Source organism: Macaca mulatta, chromosome 2 (genome assembly GCF_049350105.2).
Source record: "Macaca mulatta isolate MMU2019108-1 chromosome 2, T2T-MMU8v2.0, whole genome shotgun sequence".
NCBI classification, from domain to species: domain Eukaryota; kingdom Metazoa; phylum Chordata; class Mammalia; order Primates; family Cercopithecidae; genus Macaca; species Macaca mulatta.
In genome coordinates, this window is record NC_133407.1 from 112,041,371 (window position 1) to 112,051,816 (window position 10,446).

Here is a 10,446-nt window from a genome sequence, read left to right on the forward strand (position 1 = left end):
CACTCTGTATCCTCCAGGGACTGCCCGTTGGCATCCACACTGCCCTGTGCCTTATCGGGTATTCCCGAGAGTGAATTATTCCTGAGAAGCAGCTCTGGTTCCAACTGTTCCACAGCTGAGGAGACAGGGAGTGAGGGAGCTATGCATGGCTGGGGAGATACCTAAACAGGGGATGCCTCCACAACTCCCCCACTCTGTACCCTGACCTCCCGCGTCTTTCCTACACTTTCTGCCCCGTCTCACCTTCAGGGCACAGGAAGGGTCAGCAGCCACAGCTGTGGACCACCCACCACCGGGGCCCCACCAAGCCACAGCAGAGCCTGGAGTTGAGCAGACAAATCTTTATTCCTGAGGCTAAATATGTACCAGTTCCCTCCCCGTAACCAGCCACTGCCAGCCTGACTGCAGGCCCTGTCCCAGACCTGGAGCACTGAACTTGGAGTCCCAGGACCTCCTTCCCTGAGTTGTGTGTGTGTACATGGAGGGGACTCCCGGGTAGCACCTGGAGGCGGCTTAGGGTTGAGGGGCTTCTCAAGGGTGCCCTGTCACAACCTCCAGAGGTGCAGTCTCGGGCAGGATGCAGCATGTTCAGAGTCTGGTGACCTGAGTGGGCAGAGGAGGGAAGGCTCCAGTTTCCAAAGGACACAGACCAACCCCCACCCCTAGGAACAGCTTTATCCAAAGACAGTGGGGAAAGCACTGGGCCCACTGGGGACAAAACCATGGCCACCAGGAAAGACTCCCTGGAGCTGGACCCAGGGTGGGGAGAAGCAATAGATTAACAAAAAAGAGCTCAGCAGGCCAGAGGTAGGCTCACCGAAACAGGGCTGTCGGGGACAGGCCTCGGGTGTTGGAGGGCAAAGGTGACAGCATCATGGACAGAAGCAAAGAGATGCTTCTTGGTGATGGATGCATCGAAGAAGTGCCCGGCCTCAAGCTGGCTGACCACAGGGCCTGTGGGCAAGAAGTAGGCCTCCCCTGACTCTCAGAACCTCCAGGAACTCAACTCCCAGGAGAAAACAGAATGCCCTGACCTCACCACCTGAGGCTCCAGCTGAATCCACATCACTTGTAACCCTGGACTCCTGTCTCCCAGGACACCTCTGACCTCCAGTTCCAGAGAAAGACTTTTTTCCTTGTGCTACTTGGAAAACCCCTTGGCCAAAAGCATCCTACCCTCTTCCCAGGTCCCTCCTGCTGTTCCCACCCTACTCACTGTGGCAGGCCGCCATGTACACCTCTACCTCGATATCCCGGAAGTCGTGGAAAATCTGTAGCGGAAAAGGGGGCCAGCCTCAGAGGAAGGCTCAGGGACGTAGAGGGGGGCTCGGGCAGGCTTGGGGAGGGAGTTTAGATGGGGAGCTTTGAGGGTTTGGGGAGTCAGAGTCTCGGAGTGCTCTCAGGGCAAATTACAGGGTCAGTGGGGAAGCTCGAGGGGCCTTGGCCTGCCCCCATCCTTACATTCTTCAGGCTCTTGAGGCACACAGTGTCCACGAAGGAGAGGGCACCCAGGTCCAGGATGAGGCTGTGGAAGTCTGGCTGAGGCAGGCCCAGGGCCTTCAGTGTGGACCCATCTGGGGCCTTGGAGTCTTCTTGACCATTGGCTGTTGCATCTTCCATCTTATCTCCTGAGCTCACCTGCTGGGGAGCCAGACATGCTGCCAGGGCCACCCATGAGAGGGTGAAGGCAGGACCGGCCACACACAGACATGCGGGAACACGCAAGGTCAGATGGGGAGCATGCATGGGACACATAAGGACACAAACATGGGGGAGTCACATAGGTATGCAAAGACAGGAAGGACAGATGTATGGGGACACTCAGGAGGGCACACCCAGACATGCTCTGCTACCTCCTGGGCCGAGGCTGCACAGGGACATGAGAAAGCACGGTGCTGGGAGACCCTGTCCCATTCTCATCAGCCAGGGCTGAGTGGGGAGGGGCCCAGGAGCAGGCCAGAATAGACACAGGCATCCACATGAAACACACGCAGACACCTCAGCACCCTACCCTGTCTGAGTCTCTAAGTTTGGCATCCTCTTTGACCCCTATATATTTTTTCAGAGATGGGGTCTCGCTTCATTGTCCAGACTGAACATAGTGGTTATTCACAGGCACCATTAGAGCGCACTGCAGCCCCGAGCTTCTGGGCTCAAATGCTTTTCCCGCCTTAGCATCCCAAAGAGCTGGGACTGCAGGTGCGCACCACCACGCCTGCCTTTGACCCCTTGATTTTCTCCCATACACCCAATCCTTTTCCTCTACCCATAAGCAGACTCGGGGGGGAGTCTTGTGGCATCTACAAATTCAAGGTCTTCGTCTAGGCCTGAGAATCTAAGCCTAGATTCTGTGGCATATCATGAATTTCCCTGCAGAATATCTGATCCAGCCCCAACAACTCCTGCCATTGGCCCACAGCTGCTGGGTCCATGGCACTCCTCATGAGACGTGTGGATCCTGCATCTCTGCAGCTCACAGCTGTCCCCTCCTCTCCCACCTCCAGCCTCACCATCACCTTGCAGTCCTCAACGTTGTTGCTCCTCATGTCTTCAAGGCTGGTGTTGACGTTAATGGAAACTGAAGCGCCCTTGGAGGAGGCAGCCTACACCAGGGAAGACAGGGAATGGGAAACAGCTATCCTGGCTGCCATGACAGCCATGTCATGTAGGCCTGGTGATGCCCCCTGGTGTTGGGCAGGTAGGTGGGCCAGGACCAGAAGCTGTGGGACCTGCAGCAACCAGGCTGAAGCTCCTGGAACAGCCATGAAAGAGAAGAGGACTGTGATGGTTCACACTGTCACTGGTTCAGATGATGGGAGAGAAACAAAATGTGACCTAAAGCCTGGACCTGCTAGGGTAGTGAGGCACGGCCCCTGGGAGCATGAGAGCAAAGGGGAAGGGATGAGGAGTGAGGATGAGGGAGGAGTCGGGAGGCCAGGAGAAAGGCTGGGGCAGGGAGCAGGGGGCAGCAGACGGGGGTCACCAGACAAAAGGGGCCCTGCCTGTTTCTGAAGCTTCTTCTCTTTCTGCAGTTGCTTCAGCTTCAGCTGCTCCCGCTTCTTGAGCAGTTTCTTCTTCTGGGAGATGAGGAAGTCGACATCCACACCGCACTGGAGGCAAACGTCAGAGAAGGGTTGGTGAGCTCTCGGGGAGCTGGGGCCTGACACCCATCCTGGGGACCCCACCTCACCCTCTGCTTCAGCGCATCACTGTAGAAGTCAGCGTTGGCAAAGTACACGGTGGCCGAGGAGCGGAAGACCTTCACTCCCGGGACTTCCTTGGCCTGGGGATGAGGCAGAACTGGTGGTGGCTGAATCTCCTCTCTCCGGGCTGCATCCGTTCTCCTGCCTTTCCTTTCCTAGTGTGCCCAGTGCCTGCCACCGCCCAGCCCTCTGCTCCCCAGGCTGCAGTCCAGGCCCTCCCAGGGGCTTGGGCCACAAGCCCGGTGGTGTCATCCCCATTCCCGCACCATGCCTTTCCCTCCCCACCTCTCCTGCCACCACCCAGGCAGCCTTCACAGGCTCTTAACCTTTCTCCTGGGTTTCCAAACCCTGCCTTGTGATCTGTTTTCTGCACCCAGAGGTCCTCCTAGGCTGTCACACCAACCAGACCTTCCCCACCTCCCACCCCATTCAGGTCACAGCCCAGGTCTCTGCTGGGCTCCAGGCCTGCATGGTAACGGCTGGGCTGCCCCCCTCATCCTCTCCCATGTCTCAGACCCCTTAGTTCCTCCCCACACTGCCTAATCGCACTGCGCCCATGTTGCAAGGAGCAGCCTTGTTTTATTCCAGAGCCCCCCACCTATGTTCCTAGCACTTGGCCCAATTTATCTCTCAGGAGATAAATGGATGACTGAGGACTTAATAACCCCTCTGATCAGATCAGGAAATGCCTCCCTTCCATCCTGGTGCCCCAGGGAGCTGCCACTCCGGCTCTCTAACCCAGGGCTGCTCTGCAGGTGGAGCTTGTGCTGTTGACTCCATGACAGACCCCTCCCCAGCCCCAGACCCATCTCTGTCCACTCTCCCTCTGTGCCTTCATACCTCTAGAGGGGGTCGTAGAACCAAACTCCTCCCTTGAAATCCCAAAGACCAAACCAAAGTGTCCTCAGCCCCCAGTGCCCTGGCCAAGTGTGGAACGAATCCACAAAGTCTCATTCTTCCTCCATCTCCCCATCCACGTCATTCCGCTCAGCCCCTGCCACTCACCTCTGAGTACTCTGCCACATCTCTGTAAATATCCGTGTCTGGCACCTGCCCCAGGATAGAGTAGTGGGGCCTGTGGAGGAGAGAAAGAATGCAAGAAGAGGGGGCAGAAAAAGGGGATAACAGAGGGGTCCAAAGGAGCCTAAAGTCCCCCAGAGATGTGGGGAAAGCTGCAGGGAGCCCTGTGGCACTCCCTCACTAGCTGGAATGAGGGGACCAACATGGGGGACTCACATCTGTGTCCGGACCACCACAAGCAGTAGGGAGAAGACGACCGAAACCATCAGGCCAAGGTCCAGGTTCAGCAGGATGGTGGCTGCGAAGGTCACCAGCCAGATGAGCTGAGAACAGAGGGCAGTGGTCGGCGGGTGGCAAGGAGCCATGGGGCTGCCCAGTCCCTGCCCCGGGCTCCCAGGGCACTCACCAGATCTGCCCGATTGGCTTTCCAGAAGGAGCACACGTCGCTGAGCTGCCGCAGCATGCCCTTCAAGTTCACAATGATGATGGCCGCCAGGACCGCCTGGGGTGGGAACAGTGCCGCCAGGGGCCATTGAGGGCACCCGATGCTGTCTACCCTCCCCATCGAGGCATGGCCAGATTAAGCCCAAGCACTCAGGCAGAACCCGACACAAACCCCCACCCAGCCCCTGACCCTTGTCTCCAAATCTCACCTTGAAGATCTCAGCCTTGAAAAACAGGACCTAACCTTGTGTCCCCACCCCTCACCTGAACCTAGACTGGCTGATCTGAGTCCTGACCTGGCCAAGACCTGAAGCCTGGCTGGGTGGGGGCTTACCTTGGGCAGGTCACGAAAGAGTTCCCCAAGTTTGACAATGATGAGGAGGATGAAAAGGGAAGAGATGGCTCCAGCAACCTGTTGGGGGAGGGGATGAGGAGGGGCGAGACCCCCTTCCCCAGGCAAGGCATGTCCACACCCATGCCCACACCCAAAACCCACCTGCGAGTTGCCCCCGGTGCTCTCCTGTACCAGGCTCCGAGACATAGAGCAACTCACGGGGAAGCACTGGAAGATGCCTCCAATGAGGTTACTGAGGCCCAGGGCCACCAGCTCCTGACGGGGGGCAGTGTGGGTGTAAGGAGACTTCCTAGAAGTGGCTTGTCACTGTCCCACTGTGTCTAGGCCTGTGTATCCCCAATCTCCATCCCCACCAAGCGGCCCCCAGAGACTGGATGCTGTCCCACACGTCCTACTCTCCCATCCTCAGTCCCCCACGTGGCCTCAGCACATCTGCTGTCTCCCCATGTCCCACCTGTTCCTCCCCCACCCGTTGCTGGCGCTTCCATACACTTGGATGCCTCCTACACATCCTGCATCACCCAGACCTGGTTGCTGTCCACCCGGTAGCCATGCCTCAGGGCGAAGATCTTCCCCAGCGAGATGGCAATGGCGAACCCAACCACAGCGATGGTGAAGGCGCTGCCCACGAGCTTTGAGAACAGCTGGGTGTTGGGGGCCACTGGGGGCACCAGCCTGTGAGAGGCATCTGTGAGGCCAAAGCAAGGTCCTGGCCTGGCTGCCCAAGCCTCCCTGACCTGACGGACGCCAGAGCTCACCCTGCAGAGATGTTGCCCACGACATCTACCCCAAATATGTGCTTCAGACCCATGCCATAGGAGATGCCTGTGGCCCCGATGAGCTGTGGGAGAGGACAGAGTCAGGGAGGCAGGTGCTGGCATCATGGTCGGGGGACATGTAAACCACTGTGGGGTGAGGAGGGAGACACTGGGCAAAACCTTCAGAGGTGGGAAAAAGTCACATAGGGTGAGAGACGGTCAACACCATTTCGACTATGGGGAGAGGCTGTCAGGGGCAGGAAGAAACCAACACAGGGGCTTTCTGCTGTGCCCCCCACAATACCCAAGAATCCCCCCAGTCCCCCTCCAGCTGGCCTTCAAATATAGGAGGCTGCCCACGTGGCAGGGACCCAGCCTGTCCTGTCCTTCTCCCCTACCCCCCACTTTCTGGCCCTCGAACCATGAGCAGCTCCCCGGGTATCGGCATGGGCAGCTGCCGCCGCAGCTTGTCATTCAACAGCTTCACCACCAGGAGCACAACCCCAGCCACAGCTGCAGTGACCACCGTGCTGACCTTGCTCTGGGGCAGCTTCCGGCAGACCTCCAGCACTGTCTGAGGAGAGGCCAGGTCACAGCCAGCGCTCAAGGCCATGGGGCACACCTACCCCTCCCTCCCCCTGCCCTCACTCACATAGATGAGGGACAGTGGCCCAGAGTGGCTGCTCAGATGGAGGCCAAACACATACTTGAGCTGTGAGACGAAGACCTGCACAGCTGCAGCTGTGGTATAGCCTCGGACAAGAGGCTCTGACAGGTAGGTGACCAGGAAGCCGAAGTGGATCAGGCCCAGCCCCACCTGTGGGGTGGCCAGGGGCAGTCAGGACAGGCAGGGGTCCTGGGGTAGCTAATGAGGAGCGCAGGGCAAGTGGGATGGGAGTGGGATGAGTGGATGGCAAGAGGAGGACGACGATGGTCAGCACTCAGAGGAATGCAGACGGGGCAGTGGCAGGAGCAGAAGTGGTGCGGGGGACACACACTCCTGACTGTTTCACACCTGGAAGAGGCCGACCAGGACACTGAGTGTGGAAGCCACCCGCACCCGCTCAGCGTCTCTGGTTGTCTCATTGATAGTGGAGTCGTTCAAGGTCTGCGGGGCCAGGGATTCTGTCACACTGCCCACCATCACAGACATGACAGCAAAGGTCCCTGTAAGGACAGCACGGGGCAGGTCTGAAGGGGAGAGCACACTGTCCTGCGCTGGAGCCCTGGTCCTAAGAGACAGGCCAGGAGACTTCCAGTTCTGGACAAATGTCCTCAGATTATGGCTGCATGAACAGGGACAGTGCTGGTGGTTCAGGTTTGGCCAGGCCAGGAGTGAACCCTGAGCTCACGGGCCCTTAAGCGTGGCTAGAAATGCTGGCCCTGCCTCATCTACCCTGTCCCACCTGTGTCTACTGGTCCAGGGACACAGAGGCTCTGCGGAGTAGGGAAGAGGTCAGGGCTTGCTTTAGGCTGCTCAGGCCTCCGCCAAGTTTCAGGCCCCTTGGGCTGCCTCGCCCACTCACATCTTCCTGGAGCCAGGGCTTTGAGGTCCCCTGCCTCTGTGGTCCTACAGTCAGGGGTCTAGTCCTGCCTGGGTATGACTCATGGGCTAGCCCAGGGATGCAGCACCAATGCTGCCCTCTTCCCCAGCCACTCCTGCCCTGCTCAGCTCCCCCTCACCCTGCCCTCCATGATGGATGTGGGCATCCTCCTGGAAGGCTAGGCCTGCCTCCACTTACCCACGGAGATGTGCCGGGAAGTGCCAAACAGGAAGTAGATGAAGACGGGGTAGAAGGAGCTATAGAGGCCGAACACGGGGGGCAATCCAGCCAGGAGGGCATAGGCCAAGCCTAGGAGTAGAATGGTAGCAGTGCGGGCCTGGAGAGCAGATCTTGAAACGATAGGGGAATCCCAGCCCTGGGTTAGGTGCCATAGTTCCAAGGTAGAGGTCATGGCCCCAGTTTTGGGCATCACAGACCACAGGGTTTCCAGGCCAACGCACTGAAGGCGGCTCACCCTGTGGAAGCTGCATGATGGCCACACTCATGCCAGATAAAAGGTCACCTAGGAGCCAGTCACGCACAGGATACCGGGGTAACCAGACCAAAACCGGGAGGTGTTGGAGCAGAAGGGCACGGGCCCGAGCATGGGAGCACCTGGGGACATGATATGAGGGGTAGGTGAGCGTCAGGAACAGGGGCTACCTGGGCCCTGCCAGCACCCCCAAGCCCCAATCTTGGCCTTACTGCAACCAGGTCCGCCACTGGCGGGTCCTAGGTGCTGAGCCCCAGCGCCCCAGCTCCTCCAAATGCTCCTGGTTCAGCAGCGGCCGTTCCATGTGGTAGTCTCGCCTCCGCAGCTCCACTGCTTGTGTTGCAGACAGCAGTGCCTGCGTGTCCCTCGGTCTGGGGTGGCAAGACCAGAGAGAGACAGTGAGGGCACCCCTGGCCCAACCTCCCCTACACCTCCACCTAGGACCAGAGAGTTACCTACCTGATTTTTCCGGGCCCTAAGATCAAGGTACAGTATTCCAGCCCCAAGCTGGCATCTGTGGGCCATATGCCCAAACTCAGACCTGAACTTTGGCTGGTGAGAAAGCCTCTTTCTAGGACAAAGTCCCCCAAGTAGGGACTGCAGGATGAGCACTATCTATACCTCCAGCCGAGATGTGGCTGCCCAGTGCTGAACGCTCTAACAGTCCATGTCCCAGGCTGCTCCCTCCCACCGCAATCCCTCTCCCCTAGCCAATCCCTGTCCAGTCCCCAGGTCCTCCTCCAGCTGCCCCGGGAGCCCACTGCTGGCTGAGAGCACACTCAGGGAAGGGGTCCAGCAAACCAGGGACCAGGGCTCCAGCTCCTCAAGCAACTCCTTTCCCAAGCCTCAGGCCTCAGATGAGACCCTCCCCTCTAAGGGAAGGAAAGTGTTGGGGCCAAGCTTGCCCCCGGGCCTCCAGCCCCAGGGTCCAGGTTGTACACTGCTCAGGCCTGGTCTGGGGAAGCCACGGATTGGCTCTCACCTGAGAAGGAGCTCTTTCCAGTGGGAATATCTCACCTAGAGGGAGAGGCTCCCACCTGGAAAGGGAAGTACCCACTTGAAGTGGGGGAAAGAGCTCACCTGGGAATAGAAGCTTTCAAGGGGAATCTCACCTAGAGGGATCTCTGACCTACCAGAGAATCTTTACCAGCCAGGCAAGTTCTGACATAGGGGGAATCTTCCCTCTGTCCAGAGGCACCTACTTGAAGTCAGAGAAAGATCCCACATAGAAGGAGAAGACCTAGAGGGAGAGGGTTCTCACCTCCGGGGTACTCTCTCTTAGGGAAAGTTCTGACCTGGGGTGAGGCTCCCACGTGGAATGGGGAAAAGCTGTCACCTGTGAATAGATCTCACAGAGGGATCTTACCTGGGGGAAAACTCTAGCCTGTTGGGGAAGATTTCACCAGTCAGGAAAGTTCTGATCTAGGAAAAGCCCTGACCTGGGGAGAGGATCCCATTTGAGGGACAGGAACTCACCTGGGAAGGGCCTCTAACCTGGCTGTACTGTTGGGAGTGTGGAGTGGGTGCAAGGAAGATCCTCAGAAACTCTTGGGACCGCTATCTCAAGGAGATCTTAGAGCCCCCTCTCCCTTCCTACGTGAGTCATTCAGGTTTTCTTAAAGGGCTTCCTCCCCCCACAACGTGGGACCCGCGCCTGGAGGGCGGAGCCTTGATCATTGGCCTCTCCCTGTAGGAGGGCAACTGGGGCCAGAAAGGCTGGAGCGCTCACTCCGGGGTCAGTGGAACTGGGTGGACTCGGGACCCAGCTGAAAGCAGCTAGTCCACGGGCCGCAGCCAAGGACTCCCGGCCCCCACGTACCCCGGCCGGCACATCTCCTGGCCGGGCTCCTCCATACGCAGCTGCCTCCCTGTGGCCCGGGATGGCCCTCGGGCGGCACACCAGCGGCTTTCCGCACAGCCCAAGGGACTGGGGTCGCGCCGGCTCCCGCCCCTACCCCTTGCTGCAGAGGGGCAGCAGCCGCCTGCATAAAATCGGCAGAGGTAAACCGAGGCGTCGCAAGCGGAGAATGCCTGCTCCAGCGAGGCGCTTGCGCGGGGCCACCGGGGCTGTGCTCTGAACTCACCCCGACGCATCCGCCAGCCCCATGGCTCGCACGTTGTCCGGCGCGGGCTGCTCCTGCTGCTCAGCATAGAGGCCTCTACGCTCCGGAAGGCGTCGCCGGGACCGAGTGAGGCCAGCGGCGCGCTCCCGGGAGCTAATCCCGGGGCAGGACGGGGAGGCTTGGGCCAATCAGCGCGCTGGGGCGGGACCTAAGTGGCGCGCGCCGGGCGGGGAGAGCCTGGAGAAGAAGGATTTAACCACTTCCACCCTGGCGACCTGGCTTATGAGGCCTCTCGCTGCTCGCCCGGCCCTCTGCCCCGAGCTGGATGGGACTGCAGAACTGGAACTAAGCACCCGCGCTGGGCTGGCCGTAGTCGCGCCCCGAGGCCTTGAGTAGGTTGGAGCTGATCCCAGGTACTGGCTCGGCGGAAGGTACTCACGGAGTGGGAAAGGGAGACTCCACTGGCCGGGAGGCCTAGGGGTGTGGCCGGTGGACCCCAGCCTTAACTTGTGGGGGATCCAGGTCTGTGGGGCTTCTCATGCCTCCAGCTGAGAGCGCCACCCTCA

At 59.4% G+C, this 10,446-nt stretch overlaps 1 protein-coding gene across 41 annotated transcripts; it reads right to left on the reverse strand.

Annotated features, from left to right (window-relative positions):
* Nucleotides 1-326: 326 nt before the first annotated feature.
* Nucleotides 327-10,008, reverse strand: SLC26A6 (solute carrier family 26 member 6). Of its 41 annotated transcripts, none has more exons than XM_077992719.1 (22): nt 9,902-10,008; nt 8,951-9,015; nt 8,030-8,188; nt 7,800-7,939; nt 7,523-7,633; nt 6,796-6,947; nt 6,433-6,597; nt 6,202-6,354; nt 5,781-5,863; nt 5,550-5,697; nt 5,164-5,277; nt 5,002-5,079; nt 4,630-4,725; nt 4,440-4,546; nt 4,209-4,278; nt 3,191-3,283; nt 3,003-3,110; nt 2,517-2,603; nt 1,462-1,638; nt 1,217-1,271; nt 818-954; nt 327-603 (listed from the first exon to the last, which is right to left on the reverse strand). In XM_077992719.1, the coding sequence occupies exons 3-22, from the start codon at nt 8,119-8,121 to the stop codon at nt 589-591; spliced, it is 2,181 nt and encodes a 726-aa protein (XP_077848845.1). In that variant the 5' UTR covers nt 8,122-8,188; nt 8,951-9,015; nt 9,902-10,008; the 3' UTR covers nt 327-588. The 41 variants fall into 41 exon arrangements, with proteins under 41 accessions (XP_077848845.1, XP_077848840.1, XP_077848835.1 ...); XM_077992714.1 differs by having other exon boundaries at nt 2,511-2,603; XM_077992709.1 differs by having other exon boundaries at nt 1,462-1,641; nt 2,511-2,603.
* Nucleotides 10,009-10,446: the final 438 nt, after the last annotated feature.

What these genes read in the sequence shown, in the direction of transcription:
- SLC26A6 (XM_015130984.3), bottom strand. Translation starts at nt 9,924, where the DNA reads ATGGGGCTGGCGGATGCGTCGGG. An exon ending in ACCGGGTGGACAGCAACCAG is followed by an intron (nt 5,278 to 5,549) that starts GTCTGGGTGATG and finishes GCCCCCCGTCAG; the next exon opens with GAGCTGGTGGCCCTGGGCCT. An exon ending in GTGGTGGTCCGGACACAGAT is followed by an intron (nt 4,279 to 4,439) that starts GTGAGTCCCCCA and finishes TCTCCTCCACAG; the next exon opens with GCCCCACTACTCTATCCTGG.